This window comes from Vulpes lagopus, chromosome 10 (genome assembly GCF_018345385.1).
Source record: "Vulpes lagopus strain Blue_001 chromosome 10, ASM1834538v1, whole genome shotgun sequence".
Taxonomy (NCBI): domain Eukaryota; kingdom Metazoa; phylum Chordata; class Mammalia; order Carnivora; family Canidae; genus Vulpes; species Vulpes lagopus.
In genome coordinates, this window is record NC_054833.1 from 60,732,765 (window position 1) to 60,758,757 (window position 25,993).

Sequence of the window (25,993 nt, forward strand, 5' to 3'; positions counted from 1 at the left end):
TCACACCTTCTGGCCTGTCCTGGCAGCCTCTCTAGAGGGGCTGTGGGGCTCCAAGGGAGGTGCCTGGGAGGTTCAGCCTGGCGCAGGGCTGCAAGAGTGGGGAGCCTGGGCTCTTGCCCCCACTTTGTGACACCCTCCGGGCACTCTGCCCTCCAGCCTGCAGGCCTGCATGATGGGGCAGGGTGGAGCTCGGCTCCGGGTCCGGGGCCTCCTCCTCCTCCTCCTCCTGCATCTGTCCCCACCTTTACCACCCAAGAACAGAGCCAACGGAATTTGAGCGTCAGAGAATTTGAGTATTTCTGGATTATGTATTTATTTCTTTGGTAAGAAATTTGCCAGGGGAGGTGATAAGGTCTTCAGCTATTTTAACTGTCATGACCTTCTTTCTCCTCGGGGTGACAGCTGATGTCAGTCTCTACCTAGCGCCTCTACCTCGGGCGCCTCTCTGCCACGCATGCCATCTCTATGCTGCGTGCGTCTGTCTCGGGCGCGTCTCTACCTCGCGCACGTGGGATAGACTCACACGTGTCCAGGCCGGTGCGTGAGCCCATCCCAAGAGGTAGCCCCCAGGCCCGGGTGCCACTGGCCACCTTCAGGACAGATTCATTTGGAGGCGCTCCTCAGCCGGCCGCGCCCGCCCCAGGGAGCTCCCCTCAGGCCCGGCTCCTCTCCAGGGTGGGGGTGGGGGTGGGGGTGGGGGTGGGGGGGTGGGAGGTCCTCCTGGCCTCAGCCCGGGGCGGGGGACTCACGCTTTGGTTGAACATGTCCGTCTCGTGCCGCAGCTGGGTGTACTGGCACAGGTGCTGCCGGATCATCTCCACCCTCTCCACCTCCAGCCGCTCCAGCTCCTGCCCAGGAGGAGGCCAGACAGCCCTGAGCGCCCGCCCTCACCTCGGGGACCAGCCCACCCCGAACACGGAACACCAGTCCCCGGCTGCCTGCTTGGAGCCACCGACGCGCTGGGGCTGAACTGGCGCAGCGCCGAGGGGGGAGGTGGAGGAGGTGACAGCAGCTGCTGCGTCCGGAATCCTGCCCTGCCGGGCCGCAGGTGGGGTGGGTGCTGGGAGCTTCACAGCGTTACTTAACTGTCCACAGTAATTTTAAGAGAGAGGCCCTTATCTGTAACCTCACTTGTCCAGAGCACGGAGCATTGTGGGAGGAATGGGGTTCCAACCAGGCTTCTGGGTCTGCACCAGGGAGCCCCAGCCTTGGTTCCCCTATGGGGTGGACAAATGGGTCACATGCCGAGATTCTGTGCTTCAGTCTCTTGGGGCCTTGTTCCTGGGCCTTGCGGAGCAGCCTCCTCTCCTCTGGCCATCCAGTGCTGACGTGCAGAAGACAGACCAGGCCGGGGGAGGCAGGGGGGCTGGGAGTCGGACGGCCGTTGTCAAATGGAAGAGGAAGGGTTTGTCCTTTGGTTTCTAGATGGTTCTGCATCTTTGGAATTTAGGGGATCAGACTACTATTCTGCGCACAACTAGGTCACTGCCTAGGTGATTAACCGGGAAGGAGGGTAAAGCAGGGGGCTTAATTAGGAGATTAACCGGGAGGAAGACTAGGTCACTGTCCCTGGGGGAGGCTTCTAATCTGCTCTGGTGGGCTGACACCTGGACACGCAGAGCGTTAGTCTGTCCTGCGCCGGATGGACGACGGTAGCTTTGGGCAGTGGGACAATGCAGGAGATACCTGGTGCCAGGCCTCCTTTCTCATCCAACCCAACGGCCCCAGTGCCAACCACACTTCACCATCCACCCCAACGGGTGCTGAGGAGGAGATGCCGTCCCCTCATAAGAGATACTCAGGGGGTGCCTGGTTGAGTGGTTGAGCGTCTGACTCCTGGTATCAGGTCAGATCATGATCTGAGGGTCGTGGGATCAAGCCCCGTGTCAGGCTCCATGCTCAGTGGGGAGTCTGCTTGAGATTCTCTCTCTCCCTCTCCTTCTGCCCCTCCCTCCTGTGCTCTGTTTCTCTCTAAAACAAACAAATCTTAAAAAATATAAGGCAAAAAAAGGGGTCTGATGCCTATTCCCTGTACCCCTTGGTCAGAGGCCTCCCCTCTCAATCCTCCCAAACAGCTACCCCAACCTCACTCTGTATGCACCCCCTTATCTGGGACGGGCAACCCTTCCTGGGGTGGGGAGGGTCACTCTTCCTGAAACTTGGCTGTCTTTCCTAAAGGCACCACTGTACATTTGGTTGAGGGCATCCCTGGGTGAGAGCCTGACCCCTTAGGGAACAGCCAAGGAGGGTACGGTAAGACCCAACCCTTGCCTGTGTTCATGCAGCTAGGGAGTGCCGAAGTAGGATCTGAATTCACATAGACTGGCCCAGAGTCGAGGTCTTGGCTCTGAGGCAGTGGAGGATCTAATGACCACCTCTATGGCCACCTCCATTCCACCATCATCCGCATGCCCACCAGCATCCCCCTGGGACTCCCAAGCACCACTCCCTGAATGGACAAGCTTACACATCTCTGCTCACTCACCAATGTGGTGGTCACCATCTCTTCAAACCATTTGGACTGGGCTTGGTTGTAGAGGTCCACACAGCGCATGAGGTCATCTCCTGGAAAAGACCATCAGCCACCATCACACTCTGTCCTGTCCTCACCATGGCTTCCCTCCTCCATCTGTGCCCCATGCCCTCTCCTTTCCCTGGGTCATGGAAGCCACTGGAATGTGGAGAGATGGGAAGCAGAGCAAATGAAGGGGCAACCCTGCATCATGAGCTCGACCCCAGATACTAAGAACTCAGGATGAGGGTTTCCAGTATCTGTGTGTGTGTGTGCTCCTAGGACCCCCCCAAATCCTACCACAAACCCAAGAGATGCTTTCCTCTCTAAAGATGGCTTCTCATTTGACACTGGAGAGTCCTTCTTGGTTAAACATGTGTCACAAAAAAAAAAAAAAAAACAAAAAACATGTGTCACAAGCAACCTGGAAGTAGCTAAGAGTGAAAGAAGAGAAGTCTGCAAATCGTGTGTGTGTGTGTGTGTGTGTGTGTGTGTGTGTGTGTGTGTACATGCACCAGAATATAATTCTGAAACACAAAATAATGTGCCTGATAGTCTGTGGCTCACTCCTGTACAGTAATAGTATGAAGATGCACTGGCACGCTACACACCAATTCTGGGACGGTGGTCACTTTGGAAAGAGAGGATGGGTGGGAAGAAATAAGCTCCTCCCACAGCATTTTATTTCCTACAAGAGACGGGCGAAACAACCCTAACTCTGCAATCTTGATGCTTGGTAGGTTATTTTCTGGAAAGGCAGGTACATTCGAAATATTTTGTAATTAGAAGGAAAATAAGCCGTGGGATAGTTGCAAGCATTACTAAGCATATCAGCACCCAGAACCTTATTGCCCAGAATGCAATGCCTGGCCCTGCAGCCTCAGTATGCCCTGGGAACTTGCCAGAAACGCAGATCCCAGGGCACACCAAAGACCTACTGAATCGGAAACTGCATTTTCCCAAGATCCTCGGGGGAACCCCGTGCACATTGCAGCTAGAGAGGCATCACTTGGGCACACGGCTCTGTCTCAATGTGGTTTTCTGATCATCACTGGGCTCCAGAGACAGGAAGGAATCACAGCCTTTGTTCAAGATGCGAAAAACTCAAGAACCAATCCCAAGCTAGCAGATTCACTCTAAATCTAGTAATTCCAGCGGAGTCAATGTCCTCTAACATCCCCTGGATCATGTGTATTCTGAAATGGAAGTGAAAGAAGTTGGGGAGACTCCCGTCCACGTAGCCCAGGGCCCAGCTCAGCACCACCTTCCACTGAACTACACTGTTGCCAAGAGATGAGCCCGAGTAACAGAACACAACCAAGAGCTCTTGACCCATCCTCAGTAATGGGTCCCTGATCCCAAGAAGGACTGATCTGGAGAGAAGAAAGTGTGTACTTCACAGCCAACACATTCCCACCAGGAGCCTGACAGCACCTGACCAACGAGGGGGGTCAGCAAGTCACCCTACAAACATATGATACTCAAACTCCCAAAAAAGCCCTCTTTGTTGATCCTGATCTTGAGACCATGCTTTGGGATCTTGTGCGACATCAGGAAATCAGGTAGCTGCAGGAGGACTGGAGGGTTCGACAAGAGGCTCTGAGGCATGGGGCCAGGCACAAGGTACACAGAAGGGGGTTTCGGAAAGGAAGAATTTTTCAGTTAGAACCAAGGGCAAGGACCAGTCGCTTCCATCATAAGAGAATTCCAAACTGTAGGGATAAGAGTCTGTATTATCTGATGGCCACACAACCAGCCAAGACACAAACAGCAAGACCAGAAGAACAAATGTAGCAGAGCCTTCCCAGCATGAAAATGTAATGTTCTTCTGAATTCGGCTGCAATTGACTAGAAAGAGCAAGTAGCAAGATTGTCCAGAATGTGCGAGAAATGGAATAGCCAAGTATCTAGAACCCAAGAGAAATGAATGTGAAGCAAAATATCTAGGATATGATGTAAATGAATACACAAAACAATGGAACTTGAGGAACAGGGCCAAAGCAGTGCTGTGGGTTCAAATAATCTCCTGGTGGGTCAAGTATTTACGTGTTTATTTTTTTACACCTGAGGCTAAAGGGAAAAAAGTGATTTAAAAATATATATATTGAGGAAGGAAAGGTCTTTCTAAGGGAGTCACAAAATCCAGACCTTATAAGGGAAAAAGACTGTTCTGCAAAAAAATTCAAGAAGAAAACAAGCGAGCGAGTGAGCAAGTGAAATATAAGAACAAAATTAAATGCTAAATGGCAACCTAGGAAAAATATTTGCAAGTCAAACCATGGAAGGTTAATTTTCCTGATATATAATTAATCCTTGTCAATCAATCTGTCAGAACAAGACCAGCCACCTGAAAAGAAATAGGGGAGAGGACAGGAGTTCATCTGTTCACAGAAAAAAAAAAAATCACAAGTGACAGAAGTCTTTTTTTTTTAAATGCTCAGATTCGGGTGCCTGGGTGGCTTAGTCGATGAAGTGTCTGCCTTCGGTTCAGGTCATGATCCCGGGGTCCTGGGATCAAGTCCCACATCAGACTCCCTGCTCAGCAGGGATCCTGCTTCTCCCTCTCCCTCTGCCCCTGCTCTCTTGCTCTCTTGCTCTCTCTCCCCAATAAGTAAATAAAATATTAAAAAAAATTTTTTTAAAAAGTGAGTTCAGGACATGGAACGGAAAATGACCTACTGTGTATAAATTTAAAAATCAAGAAACATTTAAAAAAGTTCAAACACTAGGAAGTGTTGGTGGTGCGTCTATTTAGTGAATTGGATTTTTATATTCTTAGGTGCTGGTCACATTTTTTTTGCCAGGCAGCGATAAAATTGTATTGTTAAAATATTTTAATAAATTGAGCTAATTGAAACAGCCTCTTCCCGTCCTGGGTTTGCCTTCCCAATCCCCCGGGATAAGTATATTATGCCTTCTATTTCTGGATCTGGTTATCACTATGCATTACAGATCTTTCAATCAAATGTTGTGTTTCTGTCACACTGCTTTGTGATCGACTACCTCTACACCACTGTATGATCACATCCAGACGGTGGGCTTCGTTCTGTAACGCGTTAACTGTCTTAGGTTCACCAGAAATTCGGGTGAGAAGGACACTGGACCCAAACCCTAATCACAGCACACGCTTTAATCCCAGAAATTGCCACCTGCGTGCCTCTCAACTTGGACTTCCTGAACAAATAGTGACTATTTTTTTTAAACCTGGTTCTAATTGGCCTTTCTCCCCCTTTCTTGTGCATCCACAGTTTTTAACCACGAGGTTGAAGTAGAAACTGACTCAAGGGTGGGGGTGGGGGGATCTTTGTGTGAGAATCTGAAATCTGGTTCTTTCACCGAACAAAATGTGGGCATCCGTGGTGGGGCAGGGGGTCTCTCCACTCGCCATAAGGAAGCCCTGGGAGTATCCTCGCAGGGACAGGAGCCCTGAGTTCTGGACGCATGGAGGATTTGGTCTACCTCCTGGTCTGAGGTCCAGGGTGGTCCCCTCATCCCCCAGGAGGGCCTGGACATAGCATCATGACCCCCTCCACGGTCCTGCCCTTTTTTTTTTTTCTTTTTTCATTTACTTATGAGACACACAGAGAGAGGCAGAGACACAGGCAGAGAGAGAAGCAGGCTCCCTGTGGGGAGACTGATGCGGGACTTGATCCCAGGACACCGGGGTCAGGCCCTGAGAAGACAGATGCTCAACTCCCGAGCCACCCAGGTGTCCCTCAGCCGTGCCCTTTCTGTACCTCGGAGGCCCCGGCGAGGACCAGAGAGGTAGGGGGCCCGGTGGCCGCACTCACCAGCCTGTGTGGACTTCCTCCGTGCCTTCTTGATGTCTTCCTCCGTCTTGTTGCTCAGCTTGATTTCCAGCTGCTGGGTCTTCATCTCTAGGTCTCTCTGCCGCTCCGTGAGAGCCTTACGGGCCTGGGGTCCAATGACATGGGGAGGCTGCCCACAGGACTCCATGCCAGGGGGGCCCCTCGGGTTATGCAGCCCAGCCTCCCTGTTGCTGGGTAGGGGTCCTGACTTCTCTGTGTTCATGGATCGTTGTCTCCCCAGCAGATGCTCAGCGGATGGCAGCACCAGCCACCCCACTCTGGGTCCAGATGGGCCCTGGGGTGGCCACAGTTGGCAGGGTTTAGGGTGCCCAAGGCTGGCACCAAGGATGCGCCCCTGGTCCTGCGCCCCTTCCCAAGGCACTGGGGTTAGCAGCTCCCAGCGAGGTCAAACCTCCAGGCCTCTGCCAGGGGAACCAAATCATCAGGAGGAAAACTGCCCAGAGAGGCCCAGATAAAGGGCCCGCATGGACCAGCACACGTGCCAGCTGAGCATCTCACAAAAGCATGGGGTACCTCGTTTCCTGTGCCTGGGGAGCCCCACTTGGTCTCCTACTGGTCCTTTGGCAGTGACCCGAGGGTCCCAGGGGTGGAGTGGGGGATCCTCAGATGTGGGCTGGGGGCTGCTGTTCCCCGCACCGCCACTCCAATCCCACCACCCGGGGACAAATGCCTCTGCTGTGGGTCATGGACCCTGCCGTCACCCAGCCTACTGGCCTCCCAGGCCCCTCACCTTCTCCACCGCGGCATAGCGGCTGGCGAGCTGCTTGCGGAGGTCGGCGATGTGGTGGTCACACTTCTTCATGTCCTTCTTAAAGTTCTCTCGGAAATTCATTAAGGGCTTCTCTACCTCGCTGTGCAGCTGTCAAGGAAAGGGGGGGGCACGCTCAGGACCTGGGGACGTCAGGTGCAAGATGAGGTGGGGGGGCACTCTCCCCCACTCTACAGGTGAGGGTGGGGTTGGGGACAGAGCCTGGCCCAGCCAATAGGAAGACAGACACAAGGGGCCACCCAATAGGTCTCGGGTCAGGGGGTGACTTTAAGCTGGCCAGGCCCCAGGTTTCATACCTTAGTGTCCAAGGCTTTCCGAGCCCTTCATCGGCTGCCTCCTGCTTCCCCTAGGCTCTCACCACTGCTCGTAGGACTTTGCTCAGGTCCTCAGCTTACTTTGCTTTACTTTCCAAACTGGGGTTTGGAAACCAAGCCACCGCCTCTGTGTCCCCAAGTACTTAGCACAGTGACTGCCTTTTAGTGAGGTGAGCTCAGGCCAGTTCTATTTGCTGAACACCTGCCACATGCCGGGTGCCCCAGATTACAAGGATGGTCTGGACACGGGTCAGAGCTCGAGGAAGCCATGGTGGGCACTGCCCAGGGCCGGGAGAAGATCACAGCTACTGGTCTGGGTGACCAGCCCAGGAGGCTCCCCACTCTGGTCTGCTTGGAGACAGGTGCACCTCCCCTCCTGCCCTGAGGGAGCCAGCCTCTATCTGGAGAGCCAGAGAGGTGTGGGGTTTTTCAAGCTTTTTCCTTCTCTTTTATGCTGCTTCCTTTCCCCCCTACTCCACCCTCTTTTGAAGGAGAGCTTTTACAGATCAACGTGGCCCTGCTATGGTCAGAGCCAGGTGGGCAGTCCAGAGCCCAGCTGACTTGGGCCCTCACACTCAGCCTCCTGAGCACTCTGATTCAGCCTCCCGAGGCCCCCAACTCTGCCTCTCAGAGCCCCTTGACTCAGCCTCCTGGAGCCCCCAGCCCAGCCTCCTGGAGCACCCTCGACTCAGCCTCCTATGGCCCCCCCTACCAGCCTTCCAGGGTCCCTCAGCCAGTCCCCGAAGTGCCTTCGGGAAGCACAGCCCAACATTCGAACATGACCTCCCAACAGGGGTTCTGCGACTTCTCTCTCTTCCTCCTTACCGGTCTCTTGCTACATTATCTTTTTCTCTGGAGACCTCAGGACTTCGGTGTTTGTAGTTCTATATCAAATACAGGTGTGTGTGTGTGTGGGGGGGGGGGGGTCCCAGAGGGCAGAGGCCCAGCTGGCTTTGCCCCACTGTGTCCAGAATGTCTGGTCAGAGCTGGTGCGGAGTGGGAGCCCCTTTACTACTAGGGAGAGTGACAAAATCCTCAGTGCCCAATGCCTGGGAGACAAGTCGATGCCTTGGTTGTCGGATGATTGTCAAAGGCTAACAGAGCACAAGCCTCCTGGAGCACTCTGATTCAGCCTCCCGAAGCCCCCCAACTCAGCCTCCCAGAGCCTCTCGAACATCGGTCTTAGCTCTGCATGCATGTGAGCACCTGTGCGTGGCTATCTGGATCTGGACACCTATGTGCCCTGGCTGCCCATGCAAAACTTATTACTGGTGGGTCCCAGTCAAGTAAGTTTCAAGTCACTGATCTGGTCCAAGCTCTTCATTTCATACATGAAAAAAAAAAAAAAAAAGGAAACAACGCCCAAACTCCCCTCTCTCCCTGATGTCAGCTGTAAATGCCTCCAACTTTTCCAAGCCCCTAGAAGCGGACTTGCATAGGAAAACACCCCCACCTGGTGGCAGTCCGAAAGATGCTACACCCTTGAGAGCGGCCCAGAACACGCAGGCCCTTTCCCACCTACATCAGGTGTTGGCGGAGGAGAAGCATAGCTTAGCTGCTGGGGGGACCTGCTCCTGATCGGGGATCTAGGAGGGTTAACTCAGCCTGTCGATTCAGTAACCCCGGGTCTCTTTCCAAGGGCCTAGGAAGTGGGCTGATTTCCAGACGTCCACGTGCCCAGGAGCTTACTGTCCAGAGGGTCTTTTCAACATTCAGGATTTTCAGGATTCCTGGGCCCCAGCCCCCGGTTCTGTGACTTACAAAAGGGCCCAGTACACCAAAATGTGCCTCCCAGATTCCAAATGACTTTCTGGAAACAAAACGCTACTAGCTGTCACAGGCATGCAATCCCATAGATAGAGATTCATAGTTCTATGTTCTAAATGCTTTTAAAAGACTCATTTTGGGGTACCTGGGTGGCCGTTTGTTAGGCATCTACCTTTGGCTCAGGTCATGATCCCGGGGTGCTGGGATCGAGACCCATACTGGGCTCCCCGCAGAGAGCCTGCTTCTCCCTCTGCCCCTCTCCCTGCTTGTGCGTGTGTGTTTTCTCTTTCTGTCGAATGAATAAATAAAATCTTTAAAATAAAATAAAAGACTAATTTTTTCTTTGAGAACGCTGGCTGGGTGTCCTCTTTGTTCCTAATGCCTGAGCATCTTTGCCCAGGGACAGAGGCCTTCCTGGATGCTTGTCCTTGTGACCTCCTTAGCTGGCCTAAGAGCTGTGAAATCAGTTCAGTGTCAGTTAGGTCAGAACTAGCTTTTTGATGAGAAATAGAGAACACCAGGGACACCTGGGTAGCTCAGTGTTTGAATATCTGTATTTGGCTCAGGTAGTGATCCCAGAGTCCTGGAATTGAGTCATGCATCTTGAGACTTCTCCCTCTGCCTATGTCTCTGCTTCTCTCTCTGTCTCTCATGAAAATAAATAAAATCTAAAAAAAAAAAAAAAAAAAAGAAAGAAAGAAAGAAAGAAAGAAATAGAGAACACCAGAGTACATTTTAGGTAGAAGTAGTATAGCTCTGTGGAACATTGGTCTTAGCTATGCATGTGTGTGAGCACCTGTGCGTGGCTATCTGGATCTGGACACCTGTGTGCTCTGGCTGCCCATGCAAAACTTATTACCCGGGGTACCAATCAAATAAGCTTCAAGTCACTGATCTGGTCCAAGCTCTTCATTTCACACATGGAAAAAAAAAAAAAAAAAAAGAGGAAGCCCAGAGTTGCTAAGACTTGCTCCAGGTCACAAAGCTGGTCAGGAAGAGCACGGATATAAAACTCACGTCTCTGGACTCCCACTGTCCCCCTAAAATCTTCTGTCTGAATGCACGGCCTCTCTTGCATGATTAGATTTTTTTTCTTCTATCAGAAAGAATTTTTCTATTTTCTCTTCCTCAGCTGAAGCCAGGTAGATCCTCCTTTGCATACAGTAATCTTACTTCTTCAGGAGCCTGTTGCTAGGGATGGTGGCTCGAGCCAGGAGATAGCAAAGCCTGAAAGATTGCCATAGCTGAAATTGCATTTCTTAAAGTGCTCTTACCCCTGACACAGAACATTCAGAGTGAATTTCAACAAGCCCCGTGGAGCAGATGCTAAAATGGGTTTCGGCCATAGGGAGCCCTATTATCCATGGCAGATGCATAAATCCTGGGAGCCCCTTTGCTTTTGAGGAATCATCATCCAGCCATTGGGCTGCTACCCTGGTCGCCTCCGAAGGCCACCAACACTCACAGGCTGAAGGCAGGAGAAGCTCCCATAGAAAAATCCGGTTTTCGTGAACATTCGTCACAGATCTTCCATCAGCTGCATGGTGAAGTCAGCCCTACCTTGACAACACCTGGCTGAAAACATCCTGAGTGCTTGGAGGGGGAGGCCTGCCCCCCCCTGGCGACCCCCTGAGAGAGGACAGAGTGTCCCTTAGAACAGGGCTCTGTGCATTTTTAAATGCCACTGGTCTGCCCAGAGAGAAGGCCCGGGGGGCAAGCTGCCAATTCCCTCAGTCCTGTCCTCTGCTTCCTCAGGAGCATGTGTGAAATGCAGATGCTGACTGCCGGGTGCTTGTTAAAACCCAAGGGAAAGGAGTTAGTCCCTTCACGGAACCTTCTAGAATGCTTGCACACTGGGATGCCTTGATTCAACAAATGTGTATTTTGGCCTTGGTCCCCAGCTCCCGGCTAGAACTCCCGAAAGCTTTGTAACCCCCCAAATGATAGGGGTGCTAGGAGCATCTCTGGTGCTAATATTTGGTCTTTGACCCTGGTCCCAGACACAGAACCCCTACCTAAATCCCTTGGCATTTCATGGGAGACAGGAGCATCTTTCTAATGATGTGACCTCGGTGGTCTCCTGGAGAGCTTCAGGATGGGGGCTGGTCACCAGAAAGCCCAAACCATGATTAGAAGCTTGAAACTTTCAGCCTCTCCTCCATCCCCTGGGGAGGGAAGGAGAGGAGGGCAGAGATGGAGTTCATAAGCCATCACGCCTATGTGATGAAAATTCTATAAAAATCCATCAATTATAGCGTTTGGAGAACTTTTGGGTTGGTGACCTCATCCACCTGCCGGGCAGGTGGGACACCCCAATGCCATGGGGACAGAAGCTCCCGTGCTCAGGACTCTTCTGGACCTCGCCTTATGGACCTTTCATTTGGCTGTTCATCCGTATCCTTCACGATGTCCTTTAATCTGTGATAAACCGGGAAACCTAAGGACACGTTTCCTCGAGTTCTGTGAGCCATTCAGCAAAGCATCAAATGTGAGGAAGGTGTCCTGGGAAGTCCCGATTTGTTGCTACGTCAGACACGAGTGTGGCCAGACTTGGAAGCAACAAGGGGGACAGTCTTGTGGGACGGTGCCCTTTGCCCATGGGATCAGATGCTTCTCTAGGCAGGTAGCACCAGCATTGAGCTGAATTGTAGGACACCCGGCTGGTGTCAGAGAAATCAGAGAAATCAGTGGAAAACCAGATGTGCCTGGTGGCTCTAAGTACCGATGCTGGTGAAGGCAGAGGTGGTGGCGGCGGTGAGGGTAAAAAGACGTAGAGAAAAATGTGTGTATTTGGAGAATATTTTGTCACCTGTTGGGCACTGTATAAATAATCAAGACTGGAGGGTCTCGGTGATGAGGAGCAGGTGCCAGCAGGGTTCCCGGGGACCCAGCAGGTGACCTTTCAGAACTTATAGACCCAGCTCCACCTCACACTGGCAGCCTCCCTCCCCCATCTCCCCCATCAGTGGAGGCTTCTGCCTCCGTGGAGGCCAGGACACAAGAAGGGAGGCCTCAGGGGAACACTCCCTGATCAACAGCTTGGAAATAACTCACTGCTTTCTGCCGAGGCAGAAAAAGGACGCTTCACGGAGCCCCCTCACCCACACTGGACTGGCAGATTTCCTGTGAGGTGCTCAGTGGCTGGGTTAAGGGTGCTGTTGCGAGCCCAAAAGTCTCACTCACAGCTGGCGTCAACCTGACTTCGGGGTGCTAACATCCTTCCAAAGCCGGGGGTGGGGCTGCTAGCGGCATCGTTTCTTCCTCCCACCCCAGATCTTTATAAAGCCCTTTTGTGGGTCCCCATCACTTGAGCCACTCATTCTGCCCTCTGCGTGCAAGGGGGACCGTCACGGGGTAGGGTGGTGAGACACGTACGAAGCCCAATTCCTGCCCTCCAACAGCGCACTTCCCAAAGCCCCAGAGGGCAATGCCTACGAGCAAAGCTCTGGAGAACAGATGGAACCACGGGTGCTGAGTGTGGAACTCAGGGAAGAGCAGACGCCTCTGGGAGGTGCTACCTCCACATGGTAGTAAAGGAGGCAATGTACCCTCCAACTTGGTGACAGTGGGAAGAGTGCAGACCCCACGGGACAAAGGCCACCAAGAATGGTGCTACTCTCAAGGATCTCTCTTCCTTTAAAACGCAATCATGCTAGTGGGCAGCCCGATCAGTCATGCACACTTTAGTGTGAATTGTTTCCCTTAGACTCTGGGTTTATTTTTTCCCCCTGAAGAGTAGGTGAGAGCCTGAGATGGAATCTGGAGATGTGAGCCAGGGAGCAGGGAAGAAGAGGGTCACCTGGGAACAGAAAGATCCCCAGAGAGAGTAGGCTTCAAAAGACAGGAGTGGGGGCACCTGGGTGGCTCAGTGGTTAAACATCTGCCTTCAGTTCAGGGTGTGATCCCAGGGTCCTGGGACGGAGTCCCAAATCGGGCTCCCCACAGGGAGCCTGCTTCTCCCTCTGCCTGTGTCTCTGCCCCTCTCTGTCTCTGTGTGTGTGTGTGTGTGTCTCTCATGAATAAATAAATAAAATCTTTAAAAAAATGCACAAAGGGAATAAATACTTATTCACCAGTACTTATGAAGCTTTGACTATTTTCTGAGCTCCTGAGGGACACGCATGGCCCCTGATGCCACTGCTTTGCTGTCTCTCTGCCCTGCACTGGGAATCCACACCGCGGACCATGGAAGGGGCCGACGGGACGCACTGGGGAGATCCCTGCGAGCCCTTCAGCAGCACACGGCTTCATGTGACCAGCTCAGAGAGGCCGCAGGGCCGGCTCACCTTGGCAGAGAACTTGAGATGAACTTCCGCCTCGTCTGCAAGGCTCTTCTTCACCTGGGCCCACGCTTCTCCCAGGGAGCTGTAACAGGAGAGAGAAGGTCAGACCCAGGCAGCGGCACTGCCCTCAGAGATTTCGGCCCCTCCTGGGGGGGACGGTGGATTCTCCACGTGGGTTCAGCGGGGGAGGGGGACCATCCCAAACCGAGCTGAGGATCTCAGGACCAAAGGGGGCAGGCAGCAGCACCTGGGGAAACATCCAGAAACTCAGAGAACTGGGGGAGATGGGAGAAGGAGGTGGGGTGCAGGTGCACAGCAGGCACCTGCCCATGCCTTCCCGGCGCCCATCCTGGTTCATGGGAGCGCAGTGTGAAGGCCTGCTGGCCTCTCAAGGAAGAAGGAAAGCCACCTCTTTGGGGAGAAGCCCTTCTCAAACAGAAGGTGCCACACAGCCCTGCCTGCGGGCAAGCCTCCAGTGGCCAGACTTCCAAGGTGATGGTGGTGGTGGTGGTGGGGGAGATGGACCCCTGGGCGGAGGGACTGCTCACAGATGCCCACGTAGCAGGGAAGGCTCTCGATCCCCATCCACAGAGGCACGGCTCCCCCAGTCCTGATTCTGGGCTGTGGAGCCCCACCCGGTGTGGCCCACACATTCCCCACCCAGAAGGGCAGAGTACTGTGACCTAATCATCTGCCGCCCAAAGGAGAGGTTTCAAAAATAAAAGCAATCTCCTGAGGTCCCCAGGGTCTTCACGAGTGGTCCCCACACCCTCCACCACCTGGAACCCTTGAGCCTTGCTGGGCTTAAAGCGACACGCATGCAGTCCTTGCTCAAGACCTCCCCATGCAGCCCATAAACCCAGGCTGACTGTTCATATGCCTTCATCTCATCAAAAAAAGCCACCATCACCCCCCACCCCCCCACTCCCTCCCCAGAGAATCCGTAAAACATGCAGCGAAGTGGCACAGCTGAGTCAAAAAGCAGCAGGTCGCGCGGCTCCTGGGCTTCGAGCGAGGCCACCGGCAGTGAGACTCGTCCAACAGAACACAACGAGTCCCTCTGGTCACAGTCCAGGGCCGTCTGGCTGCGAGGCTGGCTCACGGGAAATGGCTGACCCATTTTATCTAGGGGTCCGGCAGCACAGAAAGGTCCCCTGGGGCGATCCTGGCTGGGGAGCACAGTCCATTAGGGAAGAGCCGGAGGGAGCCACGGGGCACTCCAAGCTGTTGGCATCTGTCTTGTTGGGAAGAGGACTGAGCTCCCAGAAGCAGTGCTGGGGCAACTCTGGGTGGCCTGGGCTCTCCCTTGATTTGGCAGATGGTCAGGGGGCCCGGGGATGGGGGGAAGGTGGAGGGGGTGGGAGCAGTCGTGGCGGTCACGTGGATACAAGAACAGAATGCCAGGTGCAGACACAGGCATGCAGGTAACAGGCAAGCGACCAGTGACAGGTGCCAAGCACCTGGGGGTGGGGTGGGGACAGAGCACGGTCTTTTCGACCAAGGGTCAGAGACGACTGCATATCCACGGGGTGGTGGTGGGGGAGGTAAAAAAAAAATCTCGAACCCTGGCCTGATGCCCTAACATGCAGATTATCTCAAGAGGATCACAGATCTAAAGTGAGAGCCGGGGGGAGTGGGAGCTGGAATCCAGGCTGAGCTCCACGTGAACCTACAAACCAGAGCCCGGCAGCCAGAAAGGCCCTGGGCGCTGCTGAGCCTGGGCGCCTACGGTCAGCACGTGGAACTGGCCCAGGGCTTTGGCGGCCTGAGAAGGGCATCTGGGTGCTGCCCTGGGAAGGAAGGAAGCAGCCCGGGTCCCACACGGGATGAGGTCCTCGGCCCCCACCCACTGCCTCCAGGCTGGGCATTCACATGGGGGCGGGTGCCACTGCAACCCTCGGATGGGCCTCTCTGGGCAAGCAGCACACTCCTCCGTCCACCCCCCTACTTCCCCACCCCAGAATTCCAGGCCCCTCCAGAGCCACCTCCCAGTTTAGGGGGGAAAAAAAAGCAATTTAGAAATTCTCTCCCTCCAAGACAGATTTTTTTTTCATCTGTGGAGAGGTTAATGAAAGAAAGAAAACCTGAGATGTATTTCCATTCCAACATACAGTCTCAGGCAAGCTGAGTCAAAATGCGTGTTACTGTCACAATTACCAACCCGCAAAGACCCAAATCCCATTTCCCGTGTGTTCACCGCCCCCCCCCCACTCCCTCCCCAAAGCCCCCGCCTGTCCGCCGGGAGGAGTGTGTGCCTGGGCAGCCACGATGGGATGCACATTCACGCCCGCGTTGCAGGTGCACAGTGCCGAGGCCCGTGAGTGATCGTGCGCTGGGTGGCCCGTGTGTGTCAGTGTGTGTGTGTACGGCACGGTGGTGCAGGCCTGGCTCGTGCAGCTGGGAGCATATGCTGAGCATGTTGGCAGGATGGAGTGTCCCTGGCAGCAGCCCAGGCCGAGGAGGTGGAAGCCGGAAGACTCCAGAAGAGCCCTGCGCTTGCAGGGCACGGAGATATGCAGGAAAGTCTCCTTGCCAGGCAGAGGGGCGACTCCCCCACCCACTGATGCCTCCTTCCTGCTCTCATCTTGGGTCCAGTGTCCCAGGGGTGGGGGCAGAAGGGGGCCATGGGGGTGAGCTCATTTCTGTGGAGGAGCCCCTGGCCCTGCAGGGACCGCCCTGTGGCCCACAGTACCAGCGAGAAACCACAGAGCAGCCGCCACTTGGCCACACGGCCGGCCCACGCAGAGAGGCCTGAATCAAAGCCACGCTGGGTTGGCACAGCCCGTCCCCTGGAGGCTTCAGGGCACGCAGGCGGATTTGGACTTAGCATCGCAGCCCTCTGACGACCATAACCACCCACAACAGGACGTCCTCCGTCCTTACTTCCCCTCGCAAGAGAGGTTCCAACACAGAGGGAGGCAGCAATGGGGCGAAGGCCTAGGCGGAGGCGGGGGGAACCTTCCAGCTCCCACCTCCTGAGTCTGCAGAACTCACGTTCCATGAAATTAATTTAAAGAGAACAATCCCACGGTGTTCGGCACATTCACCATATTGTGCAACCACTGCCTCTATCTTGTTCTAAACCCGTGCGTCCCGCCCCCCCCCCCCCATCCCGTTAGGGGCTGAGTGTGTGGGGTCTCTACCAGACTCAGGTTGCAACCCTAAGCCTCCCCCACTCCACCTCCTCCCAGGGTGGCTGTTATTTGGAGATGGAGCCTCTAAGGAAGTAATAAGGTCATATGAGGTCAAAACTGGTGGGGCCCCAATCCAATAGGACTCAGGTCCCTATAAGAAGAGACTCCAGAGAGCCCATGCTCTCTCCACACCAAGGGAAGCCCGTAGGGAGATGGTGGCCACTTGTAACTGAAGAGGAGAGCTCTTGCCAGACACCAGCCCTTCCAGCCTCATGATCTTGGGCCTTCCAGCCTCCAGAACCATGATAAGGGACATCTGTGTCATTGAATCTGCCCGGTCGGTGGTACTCTATCATAGCTGCCCAAGCAGATGACTATACACACCCCAAAAGGAAACCCTGAACCCATGAAGCTGTTTCTTTCCATTCCATGCTCCCCTGGCAATCCAGCAACCACCTATCTTTGTTCCGTCTTTGTGGGTTTCTCCTATTCTGGACATTTTATAAAAATGGAATCCTATAACATGCAACCTTTTCTTCTTTAACTTAGGATAATGTTTTTGAGGTTCATCCACGTAGTAGCCTGGATCAGGACCTGAGATCCCTTTCTCATGGCTAAATAATATTCCATTGTGTATCCCTATGATCCAGCATGGACGGATATAAAACTTGTTGGTCCATCCATCCCCCGATGGCCATTTGGGTTGTTTGCATGTTTTGGCTGTCATGGATGGTTTTGTTATGAACACATGCATACCATACGGGTATTTGAGTACCTATTTTCAATTCTTTTGGGTATAAGCCTACGAGCAGAATTTCTGGGTCATACGGTAATCCTCTTTAGCATTCTGAGGCCCTGCCAAACTGTTTTCCATGGTGGCGGCACCATTTTACATTCCCACCGGCAGGCTGCAAGTGTTTTATGTTAAGAAATGAGCAGAAAGGGACACTTGGGTGGCTCAGTGGTTGAGCATCTGTCTTCAGCTCAGGGCATGATCCCAGGGTCCTGGGATCGAGTCCTGCATCGGACTCCCCAAAGGGAATCTGCTTCTCCCTCTGCCTGTGTCTTGGCCTCTCTCTGGGTCTTTTGTGAGTAAATAAATGAATCTTTAAAAAAAAAAAAAAAAGAGAGAGACAAGCAGAGAAAACTAGTCTTCCACTGCTAGGGACCCCTCTGTGGTTGGGAGGGTGGGGCTGATCCTCTTGCCAGCCCAGGTCCTGAACCCAAGGAGGTCTGGACCCCTGCAGCTGGAGAGGCAGGGGAGCCTGGCTTTCGAGAGAGAATTCTAAATGATGGCCCGGGTACAGAATCCTCTCCCACCCAGGGTCTTACCAGCCTGCTCCCCAGGAGACGGGAGCTGGAGTGAGAGTCTGGGGGCTGGTGTGCAGTGACCAGGGTATGGGGTAGAGGGGCTGCTGACATACACCAGGATCTGGTGGGAGGCCCTTGGTCACCAGACAGAAGATAATGGGGAAGTGCCCACCTTGAGCATGAACGCACATACCTGCAATCATGAGGGCCCACCTGGAGCCAGGCCTATGCAGACTTCCCCAGTCACGTGGGACCACGGCACCGATTAGGGATCAGGGACAAGGAAGTCCCCCATCCTGTCTGCTGTTCCTTCCCATTCCCGTCACCGTCCTCCCCACTCACCCTTCCTCCTGAGCAGCCAATGAATTCTGAGAGAGCTTAGCCAAGTTTTTTGCGTATTCCTCTTCTATCTTTATCCTGCAAATGGGAGAAAACCCAACATATCAGCTCAGCGGCACGAGATCATATCATAGGTCTGACCCACAGCCCTGCCGCCTACTGACCGTGTAAAGGAACCCACTAGACCACAGGCTCTGAGAGTTCAAGGTTCTTGTCCATCCACCCAACACATGGCAGGTGCTTAGAAAAATCCTTGCTGAGTGAATAAGCTTGTGTGAATCTCTGTCTCCTTATCTGTAAAATGGGGTGACCCCATGTGTCTTCTGGGCTATGAAGAGGTGCTCTTATTCGCATCACTCCTAGCCCAAGGCTGGACACATGGGAGGCCCTCCGATGAATGAACATAACCTGTGATGGACCACAGGGACATGCAGGGCAGCCTCCCTTCTGGCCCCTGCACCCCAGGGGTAGATCCTCCAAAGCAGGGACGGCCCCCACAAAGCAGGAACATCACCTTCCCCTACAGTCCCCCAGCCCTCAGCATCTCCCGACCATCAGGCCTGCAGGACACACGTATTTCCATGGAAACCAGGCAGTGCCCAGAGCTGCGGCTGCCTCCGTTCCCGAGCGAGGGAGGTTGCCTTGGATTTTGCTTCCAGCAGGCGAGCCCTTGACACACTTTCAAGGCAACTCTCTGGGGACTGTTCTGGATTAACTGGCACATCATGTGAGAGTGTTGTCCCCGGCGATGCTCAGCGCCTGAGTGGTGCCCTGGGCCTTGCGGGGATGAGGGACCGTGCTGTGACATCCAGAGCCACCACGCAGAAGCCCCCGGCCTTTCCCTCAGCAAACAGGAAGGCCTCAGAGACCCTCCGGGGGCTGCAGCCTTGCTCCGAGCAGCTCTGAAGCTGATGGCCCCAGGTGTGGTGATGGCGATGGGTGGCCTAACCAAGCCCCCTGGCATCATTCTGAGTAAGAATTATTTTCTGCTTTGGTCTGAGAGAGCCACAACTGTGTTTCTTCATTCATGGCTCTGCTCCCACTGTCACCTCTAGACAGCATCTGGGTCCCACTGGAGTCTCTTTCCTGTTTCGTCACTTCCTTGCCATTGCACTGCCCTCCCCAGGGTGATGGGCGACCAGGGTGCAGCATCCAGTCAGAGGTCAACATATCTCCCTCAAAAGCAGGTCTAAGCACTCCTAGCTTCACACTCCCCAAGACACCTCACTGCCAACTGCATACACCAGGCCTGGCTGCCCTATGCCGGGCCCAGCAGGCTCCACCTGTGTGCCCCTGCCGTCACCTCTCCCGGCTGGGAAAGGCCTCCCGGGAGACATCTGCACTCCTCACAGAAGACCAGGGTGTTCTCCAAGGTCAGATTCCATTTATCTGCTAACATGACATTTTTAGGAACATACAAGACCGCAGGTGTATTCAAACTTTGGCTTCACGGCTGTTTACCTGGTCACCTGCTTTGTGCTACTGTTTGCTCGCACCTCAGCGATGTATCCTCTCCACCCCGTACCAGCTTAGAGGGTCGTAAAATAAAGATTTGCTTCTACAAATGGAAAACAGGCCTAAGCAAAAGAGGTGCTTTGAAACTCTGAAAAATTACTAAAATTGTTATTTAAAAAAATGTTAAATATATTGCCATTTACTGTAAATATTTCCAGTGTACCCTGGAAACTCCAGAATGGAAAGTTGTGTGTGTGTGTAATGCACACGTGTGTGGGGGGTGCATACATGTGTGCAGGTGTGTGTGCCTTACAGGGTCTCAGACCTCGGAGGAACTGAAAGGTGGGAGGTGGAGAAGGAACTTAAGACTCTTCTTTTACTTTCTCCTGTTTCCATCAGGCTGAATTTATTGTTTCCTTGCTTATGTTCAGACAGACCATCCCTCAGCAAAATCACTATTATAATCCTTGCACTTGTCACAATGACCTCACCTGACTTGCATCTTACTGAGCTCCCTGAAGGCAAGGATGGCGGGGATGGGGGCAGGGGGAGGTGGGGGTGGCAGGTTCTTTACACCCAGGCCCGGGACACAGTTTTAGTTCAAAGATGAATTACAAGGTAACACTCCTCCTTTTTGTTATGACAGGACCAGTGCTTCCAATGTAAAGGAGCCCAGGGATCTACGGGGGTACAGCAGGGAGTGGTGGGGACTGTGGCAAAATGCTGCCTCTCTGGGCTGGCTGCCACCTGGCTCTGGTCCATTGTTGGGCAAACCATTCCTGCCAGACTTTCTGCCTTTTCAAGACATGCCAGGTAGCCAGCTTTTAATGTAAGATCTACCAATTAAAAAAAAAAGAAAAGTTAGCTCAAACTTCAAACATATTACACAGGCCAAAGCAACACATCTGCAGGTTAGATTTGTCCCAAGACGAATCTTGGGGCACCTCAGGTCTCATGCTCCCCTTGGGGCTAACTGGGCCAGGTGCCGAGTTGCTAGTGCTCATCCCAGTCGCTCAAGGGCCTCGGGCCCAGAGGACAAGGTGGCGCTGCCCGTGGCCCCGGGAGCTGGGAGGGGGCCCAGGCCTCACCTCTCCCGGATGAACTCTGACATTTCCTTCTGCATCTGCTTGCCTTTCAGTTGCTTCTGAAGCAGCAGCTCGAACCCAGCTACAGTGCCATTGCCTTGAGGATCCTTCTTATCAGCCTAGAAAGGACACAGAGACACGGGAGGTTAGGTGACGGTGGTGTCCAGGGCTGCAGGGAACGGAGTGCGGGGAAGGCAGCACCCGAAGGGACCCCCCGCCCCCTGGCAAGCTGACCTCAGCCCAAGAGGGATGCTGTGCCCACGGTCCCAGCTCGTGTCTCTCTCCTGGGAGGCCTCAGGCAAGCTCTCCCCTGGGTCCAAGTCTGAGCTGCTTCATCTGTGAAACTGGGTGTTGGGGGGATGCTGGCGCCCACCTCCTATGGTCATTCCAGGGTAAGTGACCCCTGGAAACGGCTTGGCACAGCACTCACCGGATCCTAAATGCTCGCTAAGTGGTATTTGATGTTAGTCAACTTTCAACCAAGTCAGGACTCAAGGAAGATGGTCAAGTCAGTGAAATAAGAGTTCAGTACTAGAATCATTTTGCAAGCAAATACTCTTAAAACGTCAAAATTAAATGTCTTCTTTTGTTTTGCTTGCATTTCTTCAAGGGGACCTGAATACCTCTTTCCTGCCTCCTACCCAGCAGCCCCTAGGCTCAGCCTCCCCTGCAGGACATTCATCCCGGGGTCTGCCCACATAGCTCTTAGAGACTTCTTGGGCCTGGCAGGTACCACACCTGAAGCTGTGTCCTCCCCCATGACAGCCTTTCCCCACCAGGAATCCAGACTCAGATGCTTTGGTGCTTAAAGAAAGGAGTTAAAAATGCATCCTTTGATACCAGACAGGTACATCGGTCCTTGGACCCCTTGTCTCAGCTTAGCCACAGGGTGATGTGGCCAGGCCTTTTCAATCCCGAGCTGTGCCCATCCCCCCTCTTTGCAGTAGGCCTGGGTTGTATCTTATATCTCTAAGACTATTTTCAGAGCAGATGTTTTAGGAGAAGGGAATTTTGGAAAGGGGTCTGGAGAGAATCCCACTTCCCATCGTTGAGCATTTAAAACCTTATGGACACCCCTCACCAAAACTCCTTTCTGACATGGGATCCCCTTTCCTCAGCCATCCTGACACAAAGCCCTCTGGGCCACACTGCTAATTCCTCTCGTGACAGGGAGATCACTACCACGTGGGATACTCCATGGCATGGTGGGGCTGCTCTGGCCACTGAAAAGCTTCTCTGAGTTTTTTTTTAAAGGTTTTTAATTTATTAATTCATGAGAGACACACAGAGAGGCAGAGACAGAGGCAGAGGGAGAAGCAGGCTCCCTGTGGGGAGCCTGATGTGGGATTTGATCCCCGACCCCAGAATCATGCCCTGAGCCAAAGGCAGACGTTCAACCACTGAACCACCCAGAAGTCCCATTCTCCGAGTATTTTTAAGATCCACGCGCTTCACTGTGTGAATGCTACACCTTGATAAAAGCCAAAGAACTGCCCCCCCCAAATCCTGGCCTCAATCTGCCTCCCACATGGGATGGAGAGTGATGTGTCCACACTCGGGAAAAGCAACCAGAAATGGTGGACTTTGATGGCTGTGTCAGTGGGGAGGTTTCTGTTAGAGGAAAAAGTGGTGGTCAGGAAAAATAAAGCCCTAGTAAGTAGCAGGTTGCAGCAGAGCCTGAATGAGGACAGGACTGCACAAATGGCGTTCCCTTGGATGCTGACCAGTGGCAGGGCCCCTGATGCCTCCACATGAACCCCACATGCAATGTCCTGAAGCTCCCGGGGTTTGCATTCCCAGGGCTCCAGCCAGTCTCCCCTGAATGCTCCACTTTGCACGCCCCTCCCTCTTCAGAGCTGACATCTATAACCAGCCACTCCCCGTCGCCCCCAATCTCTGGCTGCCACCGTGAGCTTCTGTACGGTGCTGTTGACTCCTCCACCAGCCGCTCCCAGTCTTCCCCGCACGACGCTTCTAAACCTCATCACATCATATTCCAACATCTTCCTACTGCAAACAGAAGGAGACCTAGCATGCTCATGGGGCCTCCCGAATCCCCTACACTCTGACCTCTGCCGCCCCACAGAACCCTCTCTGTGACGTCTGCTGCCCCTCTCCAGATCCCAACCCCCGCACCCCCACCCCAAGGCCTGGGAGATACACGGCTGGGCCACTGGGAATCACTGGGTATCTTTGAGAGCACAAGTGACTTGTCAACAGAACAAAAGCATGTCTGTCTGGTGCTTGGCTCACAAACTAGAAACAGGTAGCGATGCCATCCTGCATGGTGGCGAAACAGTTTTTATTCTGTGTGTTAACTGCTCCTCAGGGTCTCTACTTAAGTGTTTTTCTTTTTTTAACCCTAAAGCATACAATTCAGTGTTTTTTTCATATGTTCCCAAGGATGAGCAACCATCAGCACTATACGAATCCAGAGTGAGGTGATTTCACTTTGAAAGTCACTGCTGGCCTTACAGGCGGAGGCCAAGGGCTATTCTTAGAGCTTCTGAGCAGGCGGGCTGTGCACTTGTCAACAGATAACTGATTTTGTTGTGGGAAAATACACGTAAGATAAAATTTACCAGGTTAACCTTTTTTTTTTTTTTAAAAAAAGAAGGCTCCACCCCCGGCCTGGAGCCCAGTGTGGGACTTGAAATCATGACCCCAAGATTAAGCCCTGAGTGGAGGTCAAGAGTCAGGATACCTAACCAACTGGGCCGCCCAGGCACCCCCCGATCTTAACCACTTTTAAGGATGCAGCTCAGCGGCATCAAGCGCATTCACAGGGATGCACAACGGTCACCCACCATCTGTCTCCAGAATTCTTTTTTATCTTGCAAAAGTGAAGCTCTGCACTCATTGAACAGAATGCAAAAGTTCTGGAACCACAGTGAGTAAAGGCAGAGCTCTCCACAGATCCTGGCACCCAACTTCCTCCTGCCTGATAGAAGCAGGGAAGCCCCAAAAGGTAAAGCTTTTGTCCAAGGTCACCTTCAAGCATGACAGAACAAGTGGGGCGGCCAGATTCCCCCACTGAAGTTGGCTCCAGCCTCTTGCTCCTACCAAGCAGCAAAGTAGTGACCCTCAGCTCATCTGCATTCCATCCGGGGTTGCCGTGCTGCCCTGAATGAAAATCCCATGGATCCGCTGAGATTTATGAAACGATCTGGACTCTAAGAGGGTCTCAAACATCTGCCCTCGATGCTCAATCTACCACCAGGTTTCAACAGAAGAGGATCCTCTTCTTTTGAGCTTGAGACCCTTCATGCACCTGCTGGGTGTCCTCTACTCCTGATCCTCGGAGAAGTAGGGGGTGGAGGAAACTGAGGCACACTTACCCAGAAATAGTCACAATAGCTCCACTCGGTCGGTTTCAGCAGCTGCTGCTCCGGCATCGTGTCTGGGTGAGGGAACGTTACACAGTTTATCTGCAGGGCACAGAACAAGAAAGAAAATGACTTGCCTAGAAGGTTGGGAGCAGCTGGGAAGGCTCTGTGCCTGGCACACGGCATTACAGAGGTCTCCCTTTACACCAGTTTGGCAGAACATGCACTGACTGCAGTCTCGGGATGCTCCAGGGGCCCGCGTTTCCAATGAGGGGCAGCAGGACTCATGCCCACCCCAGGGGGGTGCAACCAGTCCCAACTCTCTGCAGGGCAGCATAACAGGATCTATCAAAAACCACACACGGCCTGAGCCTCCAACCCAGTGACCACTACGGAGAGCATGCCCTATGGATGGATCTGCGTCCACGCGCAGGGGAGTGGTTAAACAGCAATGGGCAGAGAGGCATCTATGGGATTTGCATAGGCAGCTGAAAACGTCGGGAGAAAGTTCTTACATGTTGATGTGGAAGGCGCGCCAGGTCGTATTATCAAGTGGGGAAGAAAAAAACCAGGATGTAGAATAGTATTTACAAAATACTACTATTTGTGCAGAAAGACAGAGATTGAGCGAGAGACAGAGCGGGGAGGAGAAAACATATACACATTTGGTCATTTATGTACAGAATACTTCTGGAAGCCGATAACATCGCCTGCTTCCTGAAAAAGGAACTACGTGGCCGAGGGGTCAGGCTGAGAGTTTACCTTGTGCGTTTTATGCACCATATGTATTCTACGGACAAAGAGAGTGGAAGGTGATGATGCTAGGATGTGTGCTTGGGGCCAGGCTCCCCAGGGCCGGACAGTGAAGATGTTCCTGGGGCCTGTCTCAGACGACCCTGCCCAGGCACGTCCGTGGTGCCCTGGCTTTCCCCTCCCGGTGGAAGCGCTCCGGCCCCTGCTTCTGTTGGGGTTGCTTCAAGCCTGGAATCCGCTCCTGGGGGAGCCCGTTCATTTGTGTTCAGCGTGGGAGCCATGGAGATTCGGGGAGGCGAGGCCTGGGCCCTGCTGTCTGCAAGCCTCACCCCGGAGCCGGCACCCGCCGAAGCGGGAACCCTGTGATGTTCAAGCAGGAACCACATGGAAAACCTTGGGGTTCTGGACAGAGGCCACATAAACTGCAATGCTAGGCAGCCGTGTGCATGAACGAGGTGCCTCGTGCACAGAAGCTGCGGTTTGGGTGGGGGTGCCCAGCCCCCACTCTGGGGAGGGGCACGGTCTGCAGAGATTTGTCCAAGAGCAGATCTTGCTCTTAGCTCCTGCCAATTGCTATCAAGCCGGCAGGAAGAGTTCAGCGTGTCGTCAGGTGACACAACATGGGACGCTGGACGTGCATGTAGCACATACATTCCGCTCTGGCTGCCAGAGCCCCGGGTCTCACCTGCTGTCCCAGGAGGTCAGGACGGTGCGGGAGACGTCCCAGCCAAGGACAGGAGCCCTCTCCTCCGGAGAGGAAGGGCTCCTTTCTCTTCCTGGAAGGGCTGGGATTCCCCTTCTGGAGGGGAAGACCAGGAGCAGGAAGGATCCAGAAAACCCTAGGGATGTGGAATCTCCTCCTCCTGGCGCCTGAGGGAGTCTGCAGTGGGGGAGGCCCAGCCTCCCAATGCCCACCATCAGGCAACTGTCCCCCCAAACCCTCTTTTCAGGCTGACATACTAGGGGTGTCTCCCCCCAGCCCCGGGGGCTCAGATGGCTCACTGCTGCCTGGATCTCCTGCAGAATCATGGACACAAGGGCTGGATTCCCAGCGTCGCATGTTCCTGATGTCACGTGCCAGCTATTCTTGTTTCAACAAGTAACAGTGATCACAG

General features: G+C 53.7%; 1 protein-coding gene across 7 annotated transcripts in view; it reads right to left on the reverse strand.

The window, feature by feature from the left end:
* The window catches only part of GAS7 (growth arrest specific 7), a 209,806-nt gene that overhangs the window by 5,099 nt on the left and 178,714 nt on the right, over positions 1-25,993 (reverse strand). For all 7 annotated transcript variants that reach the window (XM_041771061.1, XM_041771067.1, XM_041771065.1 and 4 more), the window contains 8 exons: positions 24,138-24,227; positions 20,803-20,918; positions 18,263-18,337; positions 13,479-13,557; positions 7,073-7,201; positions 6,304-6,427; positions 2,486-2,565; positions 750-848 (listed from right to left, as the gene is read on the reverse strand). In XM_041771061.1, coding sequence (XP_041626995.1) covers positions 750-848; positions 2,486-2,565; positions 6,304-6,427; positions 7,073-7,201; positions 13,479-13,557; positions 18,263-18,337; positions 20,803-20,918; positions 24,138-24,227 — 792 coding nt within the window. The remainder of the gene's footprint in view (positions 1-749; positions 849-2,485; positions 2,566-6,303; positions 6,428-7,072; positions 7,202-13,478; positions 13,558-18,262; positions 18,338-20,802; positions 20,919-24,137; positions 24,228-25,993) is intronic.